Source organism: Protopterus annectens, chromosome 8.part0 (assembly GCF_019279795.1).
Source record: "Protopterus annectens isolate FY-2018-M chromosome 8.part0, PAN1.0, whole genome shotgun sequence".
Classification (NCBI taxonomy): Eukaryota; Metazoa; Chordata; order Ceratodontiformes; family Protopteridae; genus Protopterus; species Protopterus annectens.
In genome coordinates, this window is record NC_056741.1 from 363,046,414 (window position 1) to 363,074,009 (window position 27,596).

At 40.4% G+C, this 27,596-nt stretch overlaps 1 protein-coding gene across 2 annotated transcripts in view; it reads right to left on the reverse strand.

Annotated features, from left to right (window-relative positions):
• The window catches only part of LOC122808811, a 2,021,113-nt gene that overhangs the window by 436,878 nt on the left and 1,556,639 nt on the right, over positions 1 to 27,596 (reverse strand). For both annotated transcript variants that reach the window (XM_044079872.1, XM_044079871.1), the window contains one exon: positions 24,527 to 24,656. In XM_044079872.1, the coding sequence (XP_043935807.1) occupies positions 24,527 to 24,656 (130 nt within the window). The remainder of the gene's footprint in view (positions 1 to 24,526; positions 24,657 to 27,596) is intronic.

Here is a 27,596-nt window from a genome sequence, read left to right on the forward strand (position 1 = left end):
GAAATGTATTTCAACAGATGACAAGGTTACCACCAAAAGACAGAGAATTGAAGAAAGGAAAACACTTGTCTGATGTTTGTCCATATGCACCTAATAACTACTCAAGATTTTTCAGCTGTCATGGATGCTGGGTGTGGTACTTGGTAGAGCAGCACATATTGACACTGTAGTTGTACTGGAAAAAGTAAAGGTTCACATGGAGAAACATGGAAATACCTGGAGAGTGCAAGTGGGAGGAATAACTTGTCAGGTCTGAAACCATATGGTTTCTGTGCTTCTGTGCTGTTTATGGACTGTCCACAACAAACACCATACTTAAATGCAGAGATGCTCATAATTGTACTTGATACCACAACACCTCAGGCCAGAGGTCATTGACTGAATTTAGACATGTCTTCAGACCCAAGTCTGTGTTTTCTGGACACTGACATCAAGAGAGGTGTTGAGTTATCCAGTGGTTAACACACAGTGGTAAGTAGTGCCAGATGACTCTGGTAGTGACTAGTCAGACCTGGGAAACCCAAATTTGTAGTGAATGTGTCTTGGAAGTATACAGCTGATATTTCTGTACCTGATGAGCTCAAATACCCCCATCCAAACATCTTCTCCTAGATACCTGCGGAAGGTCAGTATAAGCAAGCAATAATGCCCTACATGGTGTGCATTATTGTATAAATAATGCACACCCAGTGGTGTTTTGAAACCAAATGCAGCAGGCTGAAAGCATCTATACCTCTAGAATAGCATTATTTACACAAAAACTCATATCCTGGAGGGCATTAGTTTCTTAGAGAACAGGCTATCTGTTAAATTGTTTTGTATTTGTTTATATATATATATATATATATATATATATATATATATATATATATATATATATATATATATATATATTTATATATAAAAGTATTGCTGGAGGAAGTATTTTACATCCAAAATATGTTTGGTAAGTATTTAATATCTACACACATTCTCACATGTACAAACATTCAGAAGCAGTGTACCTTTAAAAACACATGATTAAAATCAATTAATAATGGCCATTAAGAGTTTTTTACTTTCATACCTGCCAACTGTCCATATATTCAAAAAATGTCAAGAGTTTTACGTCATGTTTTTTGTGGTCTCTTCCTCATAAAATTTGTGGTTTGCTTGCAAATCATTGGGGGTTGAAGTCACTAAATAATGACATACATTTGAGTTTCAGACTTTATTTCCTTCAGAAAATGCATGCCAACACAAATCTTGTTATTCTATCACTTTATGTTTATAAGAGCAGTATTTAAAATGTATCCCTATTTTTGAGCCTTTGTTTCCCCCATTATTTTATGCTTTATCCAGATTTCTTGAGCTAAAAGATAGAGAAGTATACAAGCCTCTTAATTTTAAATAACTGCTGCATCCACTGATTGGTTAGTCTTGCTTTGTCTGTCACACACATTTCCTCTTTCACACACACAAGTACACATACACTCACACATACAGACAGAAACATAAACACACATACATACTTTTCTGTTTTTAATTATCTGTTTCTTTTTAATTTTATATTTACTGAACAGCTAAAGCACTGCTTAGCAAAAGTAATATAATGGTGGTGGTTTGCTTTCTTACAGTCTGAGCTCCACAGCAGCTTAATATGCTGCCATGAAGAAGAAGACTGATTTTTCAACCGGCATTATCTGGACACTAACACCCTTCTGTAGAATGTTCATCCAATCAGAGTGACACTGTACAGGTTGCCCATTCTCTAAGGATTCTGAACAGACCTTACTTAAGATAACCTCACTAGTTGAGGTGGTCTTAGATAATTTGACTAAACAGTAGTCAGTGCTTGTCATAACAGCAATTATAAGACCACATGTTGAACACTGTACTCATATAATCCATGAGCTTAACAAGAGACATTGTATGCAATGCCCTCAGGAACAGGTGGAGGGAGGTATCTCTGGATGTGACTGTTAGTTTACGGACATACCAGAAAGGTAGAAGAAATGGCATTCACCAAAATGCTTCCTTATGGAAGAAATTTGGCAAGACCTTGGATAATGACATTCAGATGGTTTCATGGCTTCAAGGAGGTACTGACAAATCATCTACCAACTCAGGGAAAGGGGAATATTGTCCAGACTGTTATCTTTAAGGACAGGGAGATCCTGATGTTAGACATGGACAATCTGATGAGGTAAAAAGAACTCTTGGAGGAACTTCTGGACCCAGTCAATATGCTTTCTTTGAAGATGCAGTTCCAGAACCTTCTTTAGGGACTGTGTTTATTTACGAATGAGTTCATCATGATCACTAAAGAGTTCTGCTGTGACAAGAAGTCAGTAACATGTCTTATTTAATATCCCATGGAGGGTGGGGATAGTATGCCTGGACTGGCAAACTGGAATGGTGGTCACATTTTCAAAAGAAAGGCATGAAAGTGTTTAGATTATAGAGGAAGTCATGCTTAGCCTTTCTTGGAAAGCCTGGGACAGGGTGCTATTAGGGAAATTTCAAACAAAGAGACTGTCTCTGTGATACAGGAGAAGTAGTGTAGACTCAATTCTGGCCAATTAACAATGGAATAACTCATTGTCTTTGCACAGATTTTGGAAGGGTTCATGGGCGATTGCTAATACTGCCATATATGTTTTTTAAACACCTTTATTGAATTATCACTTGTGACAGAGGCAAGCTTACATTTACATAAAAAGTAATCAAACCATATTAACAAGTTCACATTTACAACCATCAAACAGCACATATATTGTTATATAGGTTTACTGTGGTTTTAGCAAATCATTACATTATTGAATCACTAAATCACACAACCAGAAGTTTGCAAGATGAGAATGCTGATGCCCACTTGCCCGAACAATCTCTTGACCTGCGCAGACACAGGAACAAGTGCTAATATGGTTCCGGGGGGGGCAAGTCCGGATGTTCAAACAAGTGTTCATCAGCACTCTTGTTTTGCAACCCTTTGGTTGCTTGATGTAGTGATTCGACATTGTAACAATTGCTAAAACCATAGTAAACTGTTATATATCCTATAATCTATGTAACAATACATAAATCATTACCTTCTGTTAAACCTCATTCCTCTTCCAGCACATTTTTCTGCACGTATTGTTCCCACAATTTCAATTTTTTTCTGTGTAATTTATTTCTACCATTTTCTAAAGATCCCACCTCCTGTTCTTTAACCTCTGTTACAATAGTCACTGCATCAAGTATAGTAGTTTAGATTTTGATTTCCATTTTCTAGTAATTGCTCTTTTAAACTTAACAAGGCCTTACTAAGTCTAGGCAATTCAGATCCTGTATCCTAGCTCAAAAAATAATTTATTTAGTTACACTCATTTACTTGCCCAGTATTCCTGACAGAGTAATTTTTAGGGAATTTTTAAAGTCTGCCAACTCATTACACTCCCAAAACACGTTCCCAGTTAACTCTTTCTTCTCCATCACACCTACAACATTTGCTGTCTATCCGAAGGGAAAAAAAACACTTCCAGGTAAAAATCCTGAATCTTCTAGACTTTGTATCATATTTGGGAGCCACACATATATCCTCCTAATTGCCACCTGGGGACTGAGAAAAGGTATATAGCCATGACCCTATAATGCCTGTGGGGTTGGTACAACACTAGGCCCCTGGGGTGGAGTTGCCTGTGATGTCCAACCTTTATAGAGCTGGACTGATCCATTTTATAGGTAATCTTTTAAGCAATCCCAACAAAAGATAAGTAAACAGATGTTTACAAAGCTATGTCAGGGTAGTTAAAAAGAGAAAGGAAAAGCTTCTCAGTCTCAAGAGTAGCACAAAAAAGCAGACTGACTATCACCCCGCATTCAATATCCTTTCCTTCTTCATGCTGGCAGCCCTCTAATTCTTTCTCAAAACCTATCTTTTCATCTCTCACACACACACACACACACACACACACACACACACACACACACACACACACACACACACACACACACACACACACACACACACACACACACACACACACACACACACACACACACACACACACACACACACACACACACACACACACACTCTCTCTCTGGCAATACAAAAAGAACACAGATGGTTTTGGAACTTTCATTCCCCATTCCAAGGAATTCCACCTCATCCTATCAGTTAAACATTCCTGTTTCATCATGTTGTAGATCAAATGCTTTCTCAAGGAGTAATAGACTCTGTCTCACTGGAGCAAACAGGAGGGGTGGGTTATTCAAGTTAATTTCTTTTACTCAAGAAAGAGGGAACTTGAAGAGATGTCTTGGAACCCTCTTTTATAAACCAACACATCAAGATTCCAAAATTCAAAATTCTCAGTCTAATGTCTCTATTGCCTCTCATCCCCACTATGAGCTTTCTAGTTATCCTAAACTTAAAATATGCCTAACATCATGCTTCAGTTCACAGAAACTTCAGATTTTTTTATGATTTCCTGTGCCTGATTCATATCTTCAGTTTTCTGCTTTATCCTTTCGATTGCCCACGGCTACAAGATAATGTAAAAAGTGTCCGTCTCCAGTATTAGCCTTTTGTAGGTTTCAGGGCATACATGTTTTCTTTACTTAGCTGATTGCTTTATTTTAGCTGACTATTTTCTAGGTTGTCAGAAGTCTCTTCTCTTTGTGAAGAACCATCTTCATAACCTAGAATTTCAACAAGACCTAGAAAAATCATCTCTTAGTCCTTTTCATAGGATACTATTTCTAGGCTGTTTCATGGTTAGATCTCTCATGATGGCCTTTCTTCCTCAGGTCAGAGTGGACTGCTACAAAGAATGTTTTTTGATGTTTTTCATGGCTCCCTGAGTGCTGACAAACCAAAAAAAAAAAAAAAAACTAAAAATAAAGACCAAAACCCCAGGAAAAAGAGTGAATCTTGAAGACATTCTTTTTTGAAGGGGAGCAAGTCACCCCCCAAAATTAGACATACCAACTGCAAGATTGCCATAACTTGGAGAAAAGGGAATATTCTGAGAAATGACCATCTTGGACTTAACATACGTTAATCTGTTTTTCATACATTCAGTTTCAGTGTTTTGGGATTCCCTTTAACGGGTAGTGACATTTCAAATGGTTGCCATTTTCCTTCATAATTACACAAAGGCAAGGCACTATCTCAGCATCTTTAGATTTATGGCCTCTAAATTCCTCATGATTTCTCTAGCCAGGTTGCATATGAGAAAAAAATCAGTCTGAACTCAATGCCAGCACCTCTTCTCCTTTCAAATTCTAATGCTGAACTTTGTTGAGAGAGAACTGTATTGCTGAATGAATTGATTACCCCCTCAGTCCAGATCTCCCATTTTCACCCTTCCCAGCCCCTACCCAATATGTAACCATGGATACATCAGATTTCCATGGAGGGCTATTTCCAAAGGGATAAACGTATATGGCCTTTGGAAGTAGCAGGAGAAAATGAAGCCCATACACATCAAGGAAATGATTTCTTTGATAAATGCACGCAAAACCCTGAATCATCTGTTGACACAAGGATCTCTGTTAGTCATTACAGATAACATTACAGTTACTCAGTACATAAACAGGGGGAAACTGGATCCTACCCCTCTGCAGATTAGCAGTGTTCCTACAGAGTCTATAGACTATTTACATTTTGTTAGAACAGAATTTCGTAGCAGACAAACTGAGCAGGGTAACAACAGACTCGTAGGAATGGTCTTCCACGAGACTATTCATCTGTAGTGAACTCCTCAGATAGATCTGTTCTCTCCATTCACAACAGACAGTTAAAGAAGTTCTGCTTCAGGACTCCTTGCATGAAGTCCTGGAGGACAGATTACTTTTCGTTCCAGCTGATGGGAAAGTTCCCATGTGCCTTTTCTCTGATAACCAGAGTCCTTTTAAAGATCCAAATGAATTATCCAAAAATAATACTGGCAGCTCCCTTTTAGCTCAGGCAACAGTGGATCTTCTTTCTTTTGAAAATGGCCAAGAACTATTTATTTATCCATCAATCCATCTTTTGTTGACTGAGTTAGCCCCACTAGACTAATAGCAGGGTTACCACAAGCTTCGTCACAGAATGGATTCAGACAGGAGAGGGGCTCTGTAATCCACTCCAGTCATTAAGTTCTTTAGCTCACAGTCTGAGTGACAGAATATTAACTTTTAGGCATATTTTTTTCTGATGACATGCAGCAGGTATTAAAGGAGGCTAAGAAACCTGCTACTAGAAAATCATATATGGCAAAGTGGAAGAGGTTTTCTAGTTGGTACCACAGAATGAACCAAGACACGTTTAAGGCTTAAAATCCCCATTGATTCTGCAATATTTGTGTAAGTTGGGTCTATATTAGATAACTGAGCTTTTGAAAGTTCGACTGTCATATGGTCAACACCATATGATCGAACTTTCAAAAGTTCGAATATCTAATAAAAAAAAATAAACTACACAAAACACCTACCTGAATGTTTTAAGCAGGAGGGCAAGCCCCCCCCGGAACCCCTCCACTCCTCGCTATTTAAATCTATCAACTCCAAGATTGCACTACAGTGCAGAAAAGGGAAATCTTCCCATTCCGCATTGTATGGAGATCACAGTTACAACATTCGAACATTCAAAAATCCGATCATATGGTGTGAACCATTTGACACACAAAATTTTGAATGTTCAAAAATTCAATACAGACCCATGTAAGTTGAACCTTCCATTAAGATTAATTTGTTAGCCATTTCTGCCTGTCTTTCTTTGCTTCCCCCATCTCAAGCGTAGCAGTTTCTGAAAGGGGTAATACAGTATATATTCTTTCAACTAGAGAACAATTGAAACTTCCTTGGGCTCTTAACTTTGCATTAAAACCGCTTACATTTTCCCTTTTCAACTAGGTCATAAGATTGATTTAAAGTTCATAACATGGAAAATAGTATTAATTACTGCTCTGACTTAAGCTAGAAACATTTGTGCTGCAAATGCTTATGATGACTTAGCAGAGTATCTCAGATTTCATTAAGGTATGCTATCTTTGAGACCTAACCATTCTTTTATACCAAAAATGGTTTCACAATTCACTTTGAATAAATCTGTTAATTTTGTTTGTTTCCTGATCAAAAAATAAGTGATAGTAAATTTTGTACACTCTGGATATCCACAGACAACTCTGATACAACATTGTCAAGACAAGAGACTTCAGAAGTTCTAATAAGCAGTTCGTTGTCTACAAAGGTAAAAAGAAAGGACAGTTAGTATAAATGTAAACTGTTTCTAAATGGTAGTCCAGTGTTATTCATTTTTTTTTTTTATATTCTCAATATGGCAAGTTACTTCCAGGCAAACTCAGAGCCCATTCCTCCAGGGCTCTGATTACTTCTGCTGCTTTTTGGAAAGGGATGGAATCTAGAAACATTCTAGATGCAGCAACTTGGTCTTCTGTACATGCTTTCACCTTGCACTACAAAAATTATTGTTTCTCCAGGGTTGGGACATGATTGGCAAATACTTCGGGGGCTCCTGGACTCTGATCCTTCTTCCTCCGCCATTTTTGTCTAAGCCTTGGCATTCGTCACACTGATCACTGTTGCAGTACAAACACCCTCTCTCCTTTCCCCCTTTTGTTTTGTTTTTTTCCTGCCAGGGCAGAGGTCCCTATCTTTCCTTCTTCCCCTAGCACATACATCTGTTTGCAGGGATCTAGCCTCCCTTTTTTTGGCACAAGGAACTCTTACTTTTGGTGCCCATATGTCTAATTTTATACCACCATGCTGTCATGCCTCAATGGACATATATGTTCGTGGAACATTTGGTAGCTGTCCAGACATCCTTGGCAAGATATTTCCTATACAGCTTAAGCTACTGCAACAATGATCTATCTATTTGGACAGGTAACGGTTTGAAATATTGGGACCTACATGAAGTTCTGTAATATGGAAAGTGAATTGTTGAAAAATCCAGACTTTCATTTAGTAAGTATCAGATTGTTATATCTCAGAATATTCCATTTCTCTGAGGTATGGCAATCGTGGAGTTGGTATACAGTGGATATAAAAACTGTACACACCCCTGTTAAAATACCAGGTTTTTGTGATATAAAAAAAATGAGACCACAATAAATCATTTCAAAACTTTTCCCCTTTAATGTGACATATAACCTGTACAATTCAATTGAAAAACAAACAAATCTGTTAGGGGAAAAAATATAAAAAATAAAAAACATACAATAAGCTGGTTGCAGAAGTGCACACACCCTTAAACTAATACTTTGTTGAAGCACTTTTGGATTTAATTACAGCATTCATTCTTCTTGGGTACACACCTGCCATCAATTGAAGAGACTGGCATAAAAAACTGCAGAAACTGCTATAGCTCTCGTTGAATGAGCTTTCACAGGACGTGGTAGGTGGAGTCCCTTTTTGTTGTAAATGAGTAATACCATCCTTAAGCCATTTTGCCAAGATAATGTACCTGAGGTGACCATAGCTGTAACTTTTTTCTCAACACCTTATGTCCTTATTGCTGTAGGTGGTATGCAATTCAGTAATGTTGCTAGATTAGGAACCACAAGAAAAGTTGGTAATACTGCATTGTTTACAGTCAACAAATTTTGCACAAACCTTTAAGTATTCTTTTTTGACTTTTTAATAGGGAGAATGGGAGTATTACAAGGGCTTTTAGTTGGCATTATTATTTTTGTTGTATCAAGGACTGAATTACAAATCTGATTTCCTGCTCTCCTTTTGGTTTCAGTGGATACTGCAGAACTCTAGGGAGAGGTTTAGATGGATTCAATTGTATTTTTACTTGTTTTGCAGATTTTAATATACCTACTTTATTAGGATTTCAGCCTATAAGTTAGCAGGTACCTGCTGCAACAGTTTTTCAGCTGTATGTATGCCTTTAACAGGCTGTTTCTCAGCTTCTGCTAAGATTGCTAATACTTCCTTTTCTGATTCTGTTGAAACATCCAAATACACATCCTCTGGTGTACAGTAAATAGTACAACTCAGTCTACATAACAAGTCTCTCTCTAGCAAATTTACTAGTGCAAGTGGGAGTTGGCATAATGGTTAAGGTGTTTACCTTACAGACACAAGTTACAGGGTTTGATTCTTATGTCTGGGATGGGAAATTTGGCTAGGCTCAAAATGGCCCACTAGGGCAGATAGCCTAGTACTAACCTATAAGTAATACTCAAAGGGAGAGAATGCCTTTCTTTAACTGCTCTTAAAGAAATGGGTATGGGTTCTGAAACAAGATACATAACAGTAGCATTTGTTACCCCAATTACCTTTACTTTATGTTTTGATATTGGTATCTATCTGAAGTAACTTTTAATACAGACCTAGTGGCTTCAGTATCCACCAGGAAGGGATTTTTTTCTAATTTATTTTATTTAATATAGGCTCCCTTTCGATCTATTAGCAGCAGAGAATTAAGATTTTTCTTTATTATTATTATTCTGACATAGTACGGTGATTCCTTACTCCTTCCAATGTGAGGAGGTGGTGAGGAAATGCAGTATTGTTATAATTTTCTGCCATTCAGTTCAGGTATGTTGGACTCTCTGCATTCACTTGTGTTGGCATTCTCCTCTCCAGTGCCTTGCTTTACCACAATTGAAGCAAGATCCATCAGAAACGGAATGAAGGGCACTGCCAGCTTACTGTTGCCAACCAGTTGAACCTTGTTTCCCTCACCAGCGATCTTACTTAATTTCCTAGCAATTTCTCTTCCTCTTTCTGTGCCTCTGCTTCGTCCCCTTGGGGTTTCTAACTGCCTTATTTGCAAAATTAACAGCTTATCCTCAGTATCCTTTTTCCACTTTTCCTGGTAGTACAGTGATTTGCAGCAGTTAGTAAGTACTCTGATTCCTTTCCCTGCCAGTCTGTAAGCACTTGCTTTATTTGATTTTGTATAGAGACTTGTATACCAGAAAGCCACGGTGGTGCAGCAGTAGCATTGTCACCTCACAGCAAGAGGTTCTCCCGTTCGATTCTCGGCTGGAGCACCTTCTGTGTGGAGTCTGCATGTCCTCCCCGCAGTCGAGTGGTGCTCGAAAGACATGCATGAATGGGTGTGCCTTCGTTGAAGGTTGGGCATTGAGCTGGTACCTCGGCACCATGGAAATCTACTGCCAATCATTAGCAGACCAGAGTTCCGCTGTGGCGACCCCTAACTGGGAAAAGCCAAAAGAAGAACGACATAGAGACTTGTAGACCCTGCACAAAAAGCAGCTGCAATAGCTTGTTTTTTTTTTTTTTTTTGGATCTGTTATTTCTGAATGTTTAGCAAACACTGGTTTAAGACAACTTAAATAATCTGCAGGGCTTTCCCTTTATTTTGCTTCCATGCCTGTATCTTAGACCAATTTGTCCTAACTTGACACACTTTATTAATTTTATTAACAACCCTGTCCCTTTTGTCTATTAGTGCATTCTCTGTGAGAGTAAAATCTGTTATTTTAGCCTTTTTAAGTAACTGTTTATTTCAGTCTGAAGTGACTACCCAAAGCAGCTGGTTTAAATCTGTCAAAGTAGAGTTGTAACATTCTGTTATAGTTTTTAATTTGTTCTTAAACCGTAACAGAGCCTATTTAATATATGGAAAACTTTTGGAAATAGTATGCAAATCAAAAGGGGTCCAAGGGTGATGAACAAGCTCTCTATTATTAGCCCTCAATATTTTTCCAAGAGGTGCCAAAAGATCCTCTCCAGAGGCAACAACCTCTTGTCCTACCCTGTTGTGTCTGTGTGTGTGTAGGGCTATGGGTGCAACAAATACTAGTACTCCTGTTGGAGACCTAGAGACTTGTTGGAAATGAGAAAAGAGAAGAAGAGTCCTTCCCGCCTACAGATGCCTGTTCTGAAGATGAGGGTCAAACAGGGGAATGAGGCTGAGATGTAACAGTGCAAAAACACCAAACCCAAAGGATGTATAAAACAAAAATCCACAAAATCACATCCACATAAAGCACTTCAGTCAAGGAAATATTTAGTTAGCACTTTCGTCCAAAAGTCTTGATCAGAATAAAATGACAAAATGTGAACCAACCTTATATATAAGGTTGGTTCACATTTTGTCATTTTATTCTACACACTCAAACAACTGAACAATCAAATAATTAAAAGCTAAAAACTTCAGTAAAGCAGCTTTAAAACAACATTACACAATATAACACATATACTTATAAAAAGCACAATAAAAATGCTGTCATTGATTCCGGGATGCCATGCCAAAAGGTTTCTCTCCTCAAAAGCAATTTTTTTTACATATCACCACCGCTTACATCCCTAGGAATTGAGTCTAACACACGAAAAAATTAAACTGTTTGAAATTTACACATACAATAGAATGTTTATAAAGAACACTGCTGATTTCACAATGTTTAATACTATACAGATGTTTGTTTTGTTATTCTCACATTTAATTTTTTTGTAGATGTACCTATATAAAAAGACTGGCAGCTAGAGCAGATTGCAATATAAATAATACCAGATGAATCAAAATTAAAATAACTGTTACTTATAATGTGCTTATTAATGTGAGACAAAAATACTGAATAACCCTGCAAAATAAAAGAGCATATATTCCAAAAAACACATTTATACATGCCAGGAGTTTTGTCAGTCTTAGCAGTCGACTGCAGTGTTGTCTGTTTCTAAATATTGTTTTATAGACTTTGCCTTCTTAACTACAAACCTAGGTTCTTTACCTAGTATTTTAATAATATTCCAATCAGCCTTAAAATGTTCCAGTTCTGAATAAGAATAGATCTAATACTTGAATCATCCACAGTAATGCACAGACAAAAACTATTAGTCTAACCTTTGTCTGTCTTAATATTAGAAACAGTGGAACTAGCACCCCTGTTCTCAGTAGGCTTGCCAACAGACAATATAGGTGGAAACTTAGTCATTCCTTTTTTCTACAATTTCATCTGCAGCAGCCTTAAGAACATGTCAGAGCTTCTTTAGCTGACATTTGTGCAGCAGCTACATGAGCATCTCCTCATACCTTTATTACTCCTTACAAACTGGACCAGGTCTCTTGGGGACATGCATCATTCAGCTCAGTGGTACTCAGGAATATTCTTCCATGAGAACTCCCAAGATTCGGGTAGTTAGGGACTCTGTCCCACAGTCAAGGATTATGTGAAGATTTACAACATCAGATAAAGAAGTTATGTTCATAGGTTGGTACTAGGCTATCGGCCTTAGGGCCTATACAAGCCTAGCCATAACAATTCCCTGGCTATTTCTTCCCACAGTATTTACTTCTTACCATAACGTTCCATCTGTGTTGTCGATCTTCAATAATCCTTGACATCCCCCCCCCGCCTTACAACTCTTGGTGGACCGAATATTCCCAAAGACTGGCTTCATAATAGGGACACAGATATGGTCTCTTATCTATTACTTCTTGTCTGTCACTATTGTAGGTAAACTCAATCTGAGGTAATTTGGTGAGGAGCATTATGGGTAGAGCCTAGCTTGAGAGTTTTTGGAAGATGCAAGTTGCAATAATGGCAGAGTCTCTTCCAAGGCTCAGAACCGAGCACACAGTCAAGGATTAGTGAAGATCGACAACACAGATGGAACATTATGGTAAGACACAACTTCTTTTTATTTTTACTCTTGGTGAATTGAACAAAACTTTGAATATAATTTCGAGGTATCTGAAACTAAACATCAGGTTATTTCCAGGATGGGTCAGGCTACTCAGGTGCCAGACATACCATCAAATGTACTAAGAAAAATTCACTAACATGAACCAAACTAAAGAAAACAAAAAAAAATGGGCACTGCTCAGTAGACAAATCCACGTAGTTTACTGACTTAAAGCGCTTTTTGTTTGCACTCAACACAAACTTCATCAGAAGTAATTCCAAAACAATTCTCGTGACATTTACGTATTTCCAATGGAAGTGACGTGCTAAGATAGCAAATCACAACACAGTTTAAAAACCCACACCAACTGCTTGAACATTGTAAAAAATATACATTTAAAACAAACTTAAACTGTGTTGTGATTTGCTATCTTAACACGTCACTTTCATTGGAATAGTTAAATGTCACGAGAGTTGTTTTGGAATTACTTCTGATGAAGTTTGCCTTGAGTGCAAACGAAAAGTGCTTTAAGTCAATAAACTACGTGGATTTGTCTACTGAGCAATACCATCAAATGTAGCAATAATGCAGTGGAAACTTCTTCCAGGGTAGTTGCTACTGGAGCTGTTATTAGAAGATTTGCATGGCTTCGTTCTCAGTCCCTACCTGATAATATCAAATGTAAGCTAATAAATTCCCCTCTTAACAGGGATTTTCTCATTGGTCCTGTTGCTGCAGAGCTGTTCAAATCTTTACAGGCAAAGGAAAAATAATGCAAGATTTCAAGCAATTTTTTTCACCTCAGTTCCTGGGTTTTAAGAGACCAGAAATTTGCATAGAAAGGCAGTAAAATGTCAAGAAAAAGATTTCAGGACACACCTACAAGAGATTCCAAGTTTGGGAAGCCTCCCTTTCCAGACAAATCAGCCTGGCTACTTTCTGCCACCCCTCCTGGGTCCATCCCTTCCCATCTCAAAAAGACTAACATCCTTCTTTTCAGCTTGGCAACTCTTCACTTCACTTTTGGTTAATCAGCAAGGCTAAAAAATTACTTGGCAAAAGTGCCAGCCTTCAGAGGTATTCCACCTCCTCCATCCAACCAGATGCACCTTCTCCCTCCTGTTTTGCAAGGTCTTCGCTACCAAGATAACATATAATCTGTGCTGTTACACCATCTAGGAAAAGGCTTTTACTTCAGACTTTTCCTGGTATTTAGAAAAGGAGAAGACTGGAGACCCATTCTGGATTTGTCTCACCTTAATACCTTTCTAAAGGTAACTTCTTTCAAAATGCTTTCTGTTCAAATTTTTCTAGCTTTCATCTTACTCCATGCTTTTCTTTCTTGTATCCTTTGATCTGAAGGATGCTTACCTTTACATTCCCATTCAACATTCTTACAGGAAGTTCCTCAGGTTCTCTACTTGTTCATCACACTTTACTTTCTCTGCTTTACCTTTTGGGTTATACAAAGCCCTCAGGGTTTTCACAAAGTGCCTTGCTCCACCTCTTGCTTTGGCAGGACTCTGAAAATTCAAATATGCCCATACCGCAACGATTTTCTTATATAGATAACCACTCAGGAAGACCTTGTTTTATCTCCCTTCTGCAGAGGCTGGGCCTCATGATCAATCTAAAGTCTACACTGACCCCTACCCAGGATTTAGACTTTCTGGATTGCAGGCTGGGTACAAGTCTCATGCTAGCCTTTCCTCCCACAAAAGAAGGTGCAGTATCTTTCTATGTACTTTCAGTGCCTCCTTTCTCTTCAGTTTTACCCTGCAAGGGAAATTCTAAGAGCTGTGGGAGTGTCCATCTTCATGTTTCCATTTGATAAACTTCAGATGAGAAGAATCTGTTGCTACTTAATGTCTCTCCACTCTCAAACTTGCCACCCACTGGGTACTTAGATTCTACTACTTCCTTTTAGGAAAAGAGAGTTACATTGGTAGATCTCTCGGGTACAGCTAAATCTAGGACTATGATTCAAACCAACTGTTCCCACTCGGGTGCTACACACAAATGCTAAAAGAATGGCAGAGGTGATGCCAAAAATTGATAGATATGGATCACTGTGGTTTTGTGGAGGAGAGGTAAACATTTGACAACATTAACAGAACAATATGATCCAGAGGGATGCAGAATGTAAAAAAAGTTGGCTTTACTTGCAGATATTTTATACCTGATGTTGTTGTTGTATCTTTCGGCTTTTCCCGGTTAGGGGTCACCACAGCGGAACTCCAGTCCGCTAATGATTGGCAGTAGATTTTTATGTACCGAGTTGCCAGCTCTGACGCACAACCTTCAACGAAGGTACGCCCATTCATGCATGTCTCTACACAGAAGACGCTTTAGCTGAGAATCGAACAGGACAACGTCTTACTGTGAGGCGACAACGCTACTGCAGCACAGATATTTTATACCTGATAAGACCAGAAAATGACATTTCAGTGTTGTGGAACATTCTGAGACAGTTTCAAGTCTATTCGGGATAAAAAACTAATGCATGTAGGATTGTAACTTAGTAACCATTTTAATGCTTCAGTTATTAGAAGCACCTCTCCCTAGCACTGAAAAATGGCAGTATGATTCAGCACTGTACTTTCTATAATAGGAAGCTATTTCATAGTACCTTCACGGATCATACCGTATGAAAGGCAGCCAAAATCCAACTATGCATTTCAGTTGTAACTCTTATCCTCCTTTACATACAGGACTTTTTAGTGATTTATAGTGGTAATTAATAAATAGAACATTTAAATATTTGATCAGTGAGGCCTCAGGAAGATCTTTCACATTAACTTTGAAATACTGCTATACCAAAATTCATGCTCCTGCTTAAACCAGTGTCACCTTTACTAAGAGAATTTTCCTCAGGTACCAGTTTGCCTAAGCTGGACAATCTTGAGGCTCTAAACAAACTTTTCTATGCACTTCCAACTTACTTATGGGCATAGATTCTTTTGCTACCAAATGAAGTGCAAGAAACACAGGCTGAAGCTTTTCCTGAAGAAAACGGCTTTGGAGAGACATAACCTATCATATGCCAGGTATCAACACCTGTTAGAATGACATCCTGCTGTGGCTTCCATTTGAGAAATGCCCTCAAGTAATAATAAAAAAGAAAGATGCAACAATTCCAAACAAAAATAGCTGATTTCAACAGCTTGTTTATCTTAACTGGGGTCATTCCAGGAGGATCCCCAAAAATGAGAAAAATGGCAGGTCAGCCTGCTTTGCTGGGGATGGCCTTCACTGTTCTCCTCAAGACTTCCACACATTAGCTAAGTCCTTCTCTGCCCCCATGGTGCCTGTGTCAGGCAGAGTGCATTCATTAGACTTCCAATCCAATCAAATTTCAGTCTGCTTTATATTAAGGTGACTGAGCTCGATTACAGGATTCTGAACAATAATTTTGTGGCCATCCTGACATTCAAGCACATTGATATACATGTTGCTACAAAAACTTGTTTCTTGTATTCTGATAACACTCTGTCTGTAATAGGGTACATTGTCAATCACTCTTTCATATCATCTGGGAATATCTTGGGAATATCCATTTTTATCTGCCTAAATTTGAACTTTCACCCAATACTTCTGATTGTGATTCTGAATTTATGATGTTAAGTTGTCTATCTCACCTTCGTTCTTGCTGGTTGGGATCGGAGCCGATCCTCGGCTCTGACTCAGCCATCTTCTATATCTCGAGAGCTGTTTACTGGCTTGAGACTACCCCTTATCCCATGATGCCTAGCGCTAGCTACCCAGATCTCGTTTGCCGCTTCAGCTGCGAGGTGTCGTTTTTCTGGCTCAGGCTCGTATAAAGTTTCTTTATAGAATTTTTTTACTAGAAATAGTCTTTTTCCTAGGGGGGGTTGTCAGTTTTTAGTCTTATATTTGTTGTGTTAGTAAGTGTGCATTTGTAGCTTCCTTCCTGTCCCTTTAGAACTCATTTAATTTAGAGAGTCCCCCCCCCCTTATTCCTGTCAGGTTAGCCATTTAAGTTTGAGGCTTTCCTTCTTTCTTCTTAAAGGCTAGCTGTTTTGAGTTAGAGGCTTAAAAAATTTTAGCTTAGTCTGTACTGTACTGTGTTTTTTCTCTTTAGACTATATTTCATTGGTAGCTATTGTTGTATTTTTTGTTACAGGATGTCCAAAGAATCCAAGGTGTCTGGGTTCAAGAAGTGTGATTCATGCTGTCAGAAAATGTCACTGACAGATGGGCACACTTCTTGGGTCGATTGTTTAGGCGCTGTGCACCTGCAGGACTCTTGTTCTATCTGTCATGCTTTTAGTCCAAGAGTTCTGCAGGAGCATAAGAATAAGCTTATTCTTAGGGGCCTTTTAAAGCCCCAGGATTCACCGGCCAAACTCAGCCTGTGAAATCCCCTAAATCTACCAAATTGTCGGCTCCAAATTCAGAGCCATCTTTGGTTAAGTCTCTACTTGCTACTTCGGTTCCGGATGGAACCGATAAGACTATCTCCCCATCAGCTCCATCAGAAACTTCGGAGCCTTCATGGAGCCACAAGAGGCTGAGGTCCCCTTCTCTGGAATCGATACATTCAGCTCCTCGGTTTCCCCTGCTGCAAAGCGAGCGCAGTCACAGATCTTCTCACTCCTCTCGATCCTCTAGGCTCTTGGATCACGACGTGGAGAGAGTGGTCAGTAGGTTGCTAAAGTCACAGGCACTTGCCAAGATATTGTCCAGCCCTCCTCAACAGGTGTCGGCTCTGTCCACTTCTATCGATGTTCCTCCTCCGACTCCATTGAGCTTGGAGCTGGAGTTCATTGGGGTTCGAGTAGTGGAACCATCGGCTCTGATAACTTTATCTCCTTCGGTCCCGTCGTCGGCTGAGATTCCCTTGATGGTGCCATCCATCGAGGGATCTGGGTGCCAGGGATCCCTCGTCGGCTCCGAGGGGGCGAGTGGCATTGGACCTTTGTCTGACCCTGTTCTTCCTCTTGGAGCTTTGGCGCAGGTGAGCTCGGCTCCTACATTGGCCTCAGAGCCGTCTCCCTTGGTGCGGAGAAGGATTCCAATTTCCTCGGAACCGGAGCCTTCTCTGCATCATGGCAGGGATGCCTTCAATGTCATGAGGAGTGTGCTGACCACTGAGTCAGCTCCACTATCGGCCCCACTGGCTCCGTCCCCTGTAGTGCTTGTGCCAACCTCTGCTCCTCCTCCAGACGCCAAGCGTGGGGAACCGGTGCTTCAGGGCACCCCATTGGGTGTTTCCTCTTCTTCTGAGGCCTCCGCTGAACATTCAGAGGAGCCCCTCATAAGAAGAAGTGCAAGAGAAAACACACTGACTCCCCTGAGTCTGTCACTTTGGATACAGACTTAGATGATTCGGAAGGGTCCCTGAGATCCCCCTCTGAAGATGTTTCTTTTTCGGACATTCTCAAAATGCTTAAGCAGAGGGGGAACTGGAATCCTCTAGCCCCTACCGAGAATAAGTCTGTATTCCTGGATGCGTTCGGTTCCCGACCTTCCACCTCCTGGGTTTCTCCACCTTTCGATCCACTTATGTCCGTGGTGGCTCAAAAGGCTTGGTCAGCCCCGGATACAGTGGAACCAACTTTGAGGAGACCTGGCAAGTTCATCACAGCACCCCATGATAAGCAGTTCCTTACCAAAGGTGTTCCTGTTGATGCCATGGTGGTAGCAGCAGTAACCAAAAAAGAGTTAGTGGAAACCTCTTCATCTGTCCAGCTTCCTAACAAGGAGTCTAGAACCATGGGTAGATAAGGGAAGCAAATGTTTGCTTCAGCAACCTTTTCTATGAGGTCACTGAACTACTTATGCCATTTTACCTGGCTTCAGAGGGATCTCCTTAAAGAGCTCAGAGATACCCTTCAAGATCCATCAGCTGAGGTGACTCAAGCTAAAGTGGCTTCTCAGCTGGCGACCCTTAATTCTGTAGTCAACTCCTCCATGAGGCTCATTTCTTATGCAGCCAATGGTGCAAGTAGAGCCGCAGGTACGGGCGTGGCCCTTAGGAGACATGCATCGATGTGGCTGTGTAACTTTGCAGAACCCTTTAGAGCATCATTCACCAACACCCCCTTTGATGGTTCCTTTCTTTTTGGACCACAGGTGAAAGACACTGAATAGGTATGAGCAAGAAGGCAAGATTCTCTCTGCCATGGGAGTCCGTTTTTCCACTCCTTCCAGACCATACCCCAAGGGTCAGAAGAGTGGTAAAATGTGTTTTTGAAAATCCCAGGGAGCCTCACCTGACACACGTAGTGATTTTTCCTCCAGGGGCAGAGGGGGAAATAACAACAACAGACACCGCGCTCATGGCAGACGTGGTCCGCAGAACCAGGGCAACAGAGAATCCTTCTCTGAGAAGCCCTTTCAGCATCTCTGGAGGCAGTCAGGGGAAGACTTTCACTGTACCTAAAAGCCTGGCAAAATTTAACGCAAGACAGATGGGTACGGTCTATTATATCCGGAGGTTTCAAAATTCCCTTCCATCAACCCTCCTTACCGTCAAAGAAATCCCTTCCAGATGTTCCACCCAATCTGAAGGACCAAGCAGTAATAGAAGTTTCAAAACTGCTAGAAAAAATAGTCATCCAGGAAGTCCAGGCAGACCAGCACAGATCTGGAACTTACTCAAGGTTCTTTTTGGTACCAAAAAAGGCAGGGGACTGGAGACCGATTCTGGATCTCAGCAGACTAAACAGGTCTGTACAAAGAACAAAGTTTCAGATGGTCACGCTACAGTCCATTCTACCCTTTCTGGGTCAGGACAATTGGATGTGCTCCATAGATCTTCAGGATGCCTACTACCACATCAAAATGGACAGGTGCTCCAGGAGATTCCTTCGCTGCCGGCTGGGAGCCAGTCATTACCAGTTCAGAGCTCTGCCCTTTGATCTCACCACAGCCCCCAGGGTGTTCACCAAATGTATGGCAGTGGTCATGGCTCACCTGAGACATTGAGGATTCCAGGTGTTTCCATATCTAGACGACTGGCTCCTCACTGCTACTACCAGGCATCAACTTCTGCAAGCCAGGGACTACACTATCACAATCTGCTCCCAGCTAGGCATTACAATAAACTTCGAAAAATCTGCCTTGTTGCCCTGTCAATCTATCACCTATATAGGAGCAGACTTAGACACAAAGAACATGTCCGCAAGGCTACCGCCAGAAAGGGTGTCTACAGTTTGCCAGCAAGTGCAAATTCTAATGCAGAGCAAAAGGATCCAAGTCAGGTTCGTCCTTCAAACTCTGGGTTCCATGCCAGCGGCAATTCTTCTAATCCCACTGGCCCGCTTTCACATGAGGATCCTTCAGTGGTTTCTGTTCACACAGTGGTCTTTTCAACAGCTGCCCATGTCTCACATGATCATGATTACAGAAGCATGCAAGAGGCAGCTTTCCTGATGGATGGTCTCCCCACTAGTGACTCAGGGCAGACCCTTCATTCAGCCCCCTCTAGTTGCCACGGTGACCATGGATGCCTCCCTGATTGGGGGGGGGGGCATTATCAGGGCAGACAGTCCATGGCACTTGGCAGCCTCACAAGTACCACCTGCATATAAACATCCTAGAAATGAGAGCCGTGCTTCTAGCATTGCAAGCTCTTCAAGACTCTCTCCCTTCTGGGACCACCATTGCAATTCAAATGGACAACATGTCAGTGGTCTGGTACATCAACAAGCAGGGCGGAACCAAGTCCTACCCCATATGTCGAGAAGCACTCAGACTCTGGCAGTGGGCGATTTCTTCCCAACGATTTCTGATTGCAACGCACATCTCTGGGAGGTCCAATGTCATAACGGACAGGCTCAGCAGAGCTATTCAAATGCTGCACAAGTAGTCTCTGAATCAGGTAGTTGCGGATCTGATCTTCTGCAAATGGGGACAGCCTTGCTGAGATCTTTTTGCCACCCCCTTCAACAGCAAATGCGGCAACTACTTCTCCCTTCTCCCACTTCCAGGTCACACACCCATAGACGCTCTAGTCCACGATTGGCCTCAGGGACTTCTTTATGCCTTCCCTCCGTTTCCCCTGATACCAAAACTCATACAGAAAGCAATATCGTTGGGTTGCAAAATGATCCTCATTGCCCCCTACTGGCCTCGACAGATATGGTTTCCGTTCCTGCACCATTATCTTCTCGATCAGCTCTGGACTCTGGATCCGATTCCAGACCTACTGATTCATCAATCAAGCGGGCTGCATCAATCCTTCCAAACACTCCAGCTCACAGCTTGGTTGCTCCACTTCCAACCTTAGCCAGGCTTCCCAGCATTTCCCCGGCCGTGTGTGAGATTATTGTCTCCTCTGACAAGTCCACAACTAGAAAGACTTATGCTAGCAAATGGAAATGTTTTTCTTATTGGGCAGAGGCTAGGAACTTAGATCCTTTTTCAGCCCCAGTCCACGTAATTTTGGAGTTCCTAGCACAGCTTTTTTCATTCTGGGTCTGCTTCTGTTACAATCAGGGTTCAATTGGCAGCCATTTCTAACTTTCATGTTGGGTTGTCTAATTCAAACATTATGTCTCATAAGCTCTGTAAAGCCTTTTTAAGAGGGACTACTCTCCTTAGACTTCCAGTGAGAGATCCCCCTCCTCCTTGGGACCTTAATTTGGTACTAACCTCCTTAATTATGCCCCCCTTTGAACCTGCAGCATCCTGCTCCATTAAGTTTCTATCTTGGAAAACACTTTTTCTGGTAGCTATTACTTCAGCCAGACGCGTCTCTGAACTTCAGGCACTATGTGTTCGTCCTCCATACTTGGTCTTTCATAAGGACAGGGTTGCTCTGAGAACTAATCCCTCGTTCCTTCCGAAAGTCTGCTCAGAAAACAATTTAAATCAATCTATAGACCTTCCTGTGTTTTTCCCTAACCACACCAACAAGGCAGAATACAAATTACACCAATTGGGCATTCATAGACAATTGCGTTTTTACTTGCATAGGGCTAAAGATATAAGGAAGTCGGTCCAACTATTCCTTTCAGACACTCTGGGCAAACAAGGTCTCCCAGTTTCCAAAGTGACCTTATCCAGGTGGTTGTCTCACATTATTACTTTCATTTATCAATTGAGAAACAAAGAGTTGCATATCAAACCAAAAGGTCATTCTACTAGGGCTTTGGCCACCTCTGTAGCCTTCCAGTCTAGGTTGCCCATGGATTCTGTCTGTGCAGCTACTACGTGGGCAAATCCTCATACCTTTATTTCTCATTACAAGCTAGATATGGTCTCCAGGAGCAGAGCTGACTTTGGTTCCACTGTTCTGAAGAGTCTGTTCCAATGAGCCACCCAGGATTGTAGGTGCTAGGGACGCTGTCCCAACCAGCAAGAACGAAGGCGAGATAGACAACTTAACATAAAGAAGTTATGTACCTACCATAACGTTCCATGTTAGTTGTCTTCATCTCACCTTCTTTCTTTCGTCCCACCCTCCATCCCCCTGTCCTATTGGATCGAGAGGAGTTTTGGTTTCACTGGCTGAGTGTTCTCTGGTTTGTTTCCTCTACTGACTGAGAGAGAGTATGACAGATATTCTCAACCTGTTTGTTTGGACAGGTTGATTCTCTGGCTATGTCTGGGGTTAGCTATTACAAATGAAATCTGGGTAGCTAGCGTTAGGCATCATGGGATCAGGGGTAGCCTTGAGCCAGTAAACAGCTCTTGAGCTATAGAAGATGTCCGAGTCGGAGCCGAGGATCGGCTCCAATCCCAACCAGCAAGAAAGAAGGCGAGATGAAGACAACTAACATGGAATGTTATGGTAGGTACATAACTTCTTTTTGCTTGACATTTTGGTCATATAAGATAAAGTTAATGGCTATATCATTACCAACTTCAGATCCCTTTCAGTATCACTGGAGGACCACAGCAGCAACCCTGTCAAGTTGGCTTTCATATGTTTTAACCCTAATACAGGAACCATAGGTGGAATACTTACACAACTTGCAATAAGTGTGCCAAACCTTTTCTAGATTTCATTAATACTAACTACCTAAATCAAATTTTCTAAATTTTCATGGCAGTGAGAAGTGTACTTGACCTTGTCCTTATGAATTTCTTCTCTGCCTGCACATCTGCTAACATTATCTGCTCCTTGATCAAATATGACCACTAGACTACAACCTTTTTTCCTCGAAATTAGTACTAAGTTTCCTACAATATGAACTACATTTAGAGATAACTCCAAAGCCAGGCTTACATATCTATTTGTGGGCCTTAAGAATTTCAAATGTGCCTCTGTCAGTTGTTATTTCTTGTTGGTATCGCTAGACACATGCTGTTATCAAAATGAAGCAACCAAATCATGACACAAAGACAATTATTTTTTCTTATGTATTATTTCGAATTTGTCTGCATACATGTACAATTATCTACCTATATATGTATAAACTGACTTTAACTTGATGTAGGAAATCAAGAGATTTATCCTGTATTTATAGTATTTGCAATCATTTGCTACATTCATAGTTTTATACTGTATAGGTGTACACTAGGCTATCCAATGAGAAAGACTGTTGAGAGCTTAGCCCATTCAATACCCAGTAAATTAGTCCCTTGTAGTTATAGAGTCTGAGGAGCTTGATCAGCAGTGAATGTACAGATTCTCCATCTACTTAACAAGGTTGAATTTAAAGAGAGTAAGGAAGCTGCATTGTTTGAGAAAGAAATACCTGAAGAGAGTAGGACTGGAAGTCATCTTAGGCAGGATCCTAATGGAAGACAGGACAGCATGGTGGTCGGATTTAATAAGTGACTGGGCAATTAGGGGTCTGGTGCAAATCAGTGCTAATTCGTAAGAAAAAGGTCAAGTAGATATTAGCCTCTGGTCCAGGTTTGTAGTATCTATTACATAGAGTTAGTACTGATTATGTCCAGAAACCACTGTGAATATTTCTTGTTTTGATTTATGTTTCCAGGTTATGGCTAGGTAGTTAAAATCTCCCATAAGGAGTCTGTTACATTCCATTGTTAAGGAGTTTAATTCATTTAGGTAGCTGCCATGAACTGTGGGAAACATAGAAGGGTTTCTATAGTCAACAATGACTTAACAAGCTCTTTTATGGATACCAGGATATGCAGGAGTTCTAGCTCATTATCCTGCTGAACAATCCACCAAGTGAGGAGACTGCAAATGAATATAGGCACACTCTCGCGAGAAATATAACCAACTTTCTAGGGGGTCTGAATCAGTGAGTCATAGGTATTACACTTTAGTAAACAAGTAGTGTCATCACTGCAGTGGAGCCAAGTTTCTGTAATTATAAAATGTGTATATTTTCAAAAATCAGGAAGACCTTGATGGTGTTCATTTTCTTGTTTAAGCTTCTATCACTGAAGAGTGCCATGGTGAGATGGACTTGACTGAGATTTGTTAGGCTGATAGATGTACATGATTGACTTTACCTAAAAAATGGATTATAAGAGTAGAGATTTTCTCAGATAGTATGTAGAAACCTTTACATGAGTGATGAAGGACATCCCTGGTGAAGCAAGTATTACTGTCTATTATCTCACTGCAAGCTAACACACACTGGATCCCCAAGAATGACAGTAGTTGTTGATCCAGTTGTTGAAATCAATAATTTTTTTGTTTGTATCTTAGCATTTTTTGCTGTGATGGTAAGACAAAAGCTCAGGACTTGTTTCTTTCCAGCTCCAAAAACATACAATATAAGCTCAGCCAAATGTCTGTTCATATCTTCCAGCTTGGGACATCTAGGGTCATTCTTTCTGATATGAGGAATGACCAGGTTATATGCAGATTTGGGATGGAGGAATCTGAATGCCTTGGTGGCATCATAAATCCTGGCTGTCCAGACACAGCTTACTTTCACTCTGTCTTTGCTCACACTATTAAACTTATTGTAAAAGTAAAAGTTTGTGCTCATTAGGACCATACAGTTATCAAAATACAAGTAAATGCAAACAAACATTTCTGTTGTACCTGGACAAGCAGTTTCATACGTGTAATCCTCTGGAACGGCAGGATAAGAAAGGATTTAAGAGATAAGCGCTGACAAATGGCATCACTCTCCAGTTTTTCCAGCACGTGTTGAAAACGAGGGTTGTTGTCACTGTGAAAATTAGGGGAGAAGAATCTGGGTTATTTGCTAATATATACTGTGAACTTCACATCAGATGATATTTCATTGCTCACTAGCTACATAAAGATGTTTTCCTATGATTTATAGTGCGTGTTAAGTACAGAAACTGTATTCTGACATTAGACATGCTTTAAATTGCAACATATCAGGAGATCACTGGTGTATCTAGTCTACACAACTGGTGCAGTTAGTGAATCAAAAGTTAATAATAGTCATCTATCAAGAGAAGTAACCAAATCAAGAATAGTGCTGTTACCAAATATAATAATGAAACACTCAAGGAAGAGTCATACAAGTAAAAAAAAAAAAAAAGACTACATAGGTGTGACAGTAAACATACTTTCTGAAATAACTTACTAAACAAACAAATGAATCAATTATAAAACGAATGATATATAACAAAGTTACAAAGAATGATCTTTTAACAAGATCTGAGGTATGTTAGGGGTTGGTGCATTATGGGTAATAGAACAGCTCGAGAACTTATTGGTGGCCACTTGCTTTATTAATGGCAGAGTCAGATCCAAGGATTGGATCTGAGCCCAACAGTTGAGGAAGAATGAAAATGGGCAACACAGATGGAACGCTATGGTAAGTACATAACTTTTTTTTCCACACTATTACGCCACTTACTACTTTACAAAATTGAATTCACAAATAAATGTATTACACAACTTGCTAGCAATTCACTCCATCAAAAACGTCCCTAGCAGAAAAAAATGTAACTAATCTGCTTTCCAAAATGAGTAAACAGGGTTGTTATTTAGGCAGTACTCTTACAGTAACTTTATATGTTCAGCAAGCTCACTACCTTACTGGCATATATGTAGCAGAGCCATTACCCTTCCTTTGGCAGCCTACCAAAGTTTAGACCCTCACCCACTGCCTGTCTGTTGGTATGATGGACCAATCACCTGGCAGTACAGGGATTTCCTTTCAAACTCACAGACAAGACCCTTTCGGTTTTCTAGTGTCATAGTAGCGAAGGATTTCCTAGAAGACTGCTCCCTACTCTGGATCTCTTCAACTGCTGACTTCAGATAAGAAATCCTTTTGGGTTTTATTCCCTGTCTGCCTTTTTCTATCAGTGCTTGAATAGTGTATTCTGCCGATTTGCTTGTTTTTTTTTTAGTGGAAAATTGTATGTACCTGGGGGTTTACTTTACTTGCAGTGTGCGATTTATACTGTTTATTTTAAGCTAATTTTTAGTTTTTGTGGGGTTTTAACCCTTGTAATGTGTTGTATGGCTATTGATGAATGTTTAACTGCATTTCTGTACTAAGGTCATTTTAGTTCAGTTACTCTCATTCCCTTGTGCTTCTAGCTCCACAGATTAATAGTGTCTGTTATTTCCATTGATTAAAAGCATCATTTGAAAGTTTTGACAGGAAAAATTGCTATTTATGCAGTTTTTTCCTTTGGGGTTATGATTATTGGAAGTGATTGCGTAGGTTTATAGCATTTTAAATGATTTTTCATTTAAATCTCGACTTTGGTGCCATTTTGTATGTTAAACATTTCTGAAAGGATTTTTTCATACTTTTGCATTTTATTCCATCTAAACCTGTTTTATGCTATTTCTAAGCATTTGAAGCTGAATCTAGCCTTTTTAATTAAACTTGGTTGACTTTTGTAACATGTATTTTGTACTTTGAACTGTGTTACTGAAACTACTGTCGTTTTATTCAGTGAAGTATTCTGGGTAGTATCCCTGCAAAAACATACTTCAGATTGCTGCTTACACAGAGAGTAGTGGGTTTTTTCAAATTTTACTGGGTTGACAGTGGCTCATAGGAAGTTACTAGGCTAATGGCCCTGGTGTTCTTACAAGCCTATCCGAGAGTTTATCCCCCAAAAAAGAAACCTCAGTCAGCACTTGTCACCCCTGTCAATGAGGGACAAAGGTAGAACCCCTGGGACAAATTTGTGGTTTCCCATCCACTTATCAAGGTTGCGCTTGAAGAGGGTCAATGAGGTACTCTGACATGTATGGGAAGTCTATTCCAGAAATGGGGCAGCCTCTGGGAGACAAACCTGTCTCTCCAGCAGGTTTTGTTAATGTTGCATATTAGAATTAGGCCTACTGAGCAGGTAATGCACGAGGAGTTAATCTTAGGGATATGGAGCATCTCTAGTAGGGCAGGGTCCGATATTGCCTTGTAGGTGAGACACAGATCACCTCTGAGCAAAGTGATAGTGATTTGAGCCTGTCCACATAGGACAGGTGTTGGAGGCCATGTATTCTCTTTGTGAGGTATTTCTTTAGCCTTTCTAGTTGGTGCAGGTGTTTGGAGAGGTACATACCAAACGGGGTGTTGTACTCAATTATATGTCTAATGAGGGAGAAGTACAGAGAGGTAATAACCTCCTTTTTTCTGGATGCAACCCCTTTACTTATGAGATGAATCAAGTAAAAGGCTTTTCTGACCACTGCCGCCACATGATGGTCGAATGTGAGATTGTTGTCAACCTGAGTACCCAGGTCTGTCATCATGGGTTGTGTGCTTAGAGGATTGCCATTGATGTGGTAATCAGTAGGGCTTTTGCCGAATGGCATGATAATACATTTTTTTGAGTTTAACTTGAGGCCATGACTTTGGCACCAGTTATTTGTAGCTGTAAAACCCTCTTGCAGAATGTTAACGTCATTTGGGGAGTCAGTGAAAGCACTCAACTTAGTCATCTTAAACCTGGTCAGCCACAGGCCCTTTGTCTTTGCCAGGACCTCTGAGAAGCAGATGCCAAACAGTACGGGTCCGAAGACAGATTCTTGGGGAACACCACTAGTGACAGGTCTGCTGTCGGAGGTGGTGGCACCGGTTTTGACCTTGTGGGTCCTATTTGTGAGCCAGTTTGCCACCCATCTGACAAGACAGGGATTAACACCAAGTTGTGTTAGCTTTTTTATG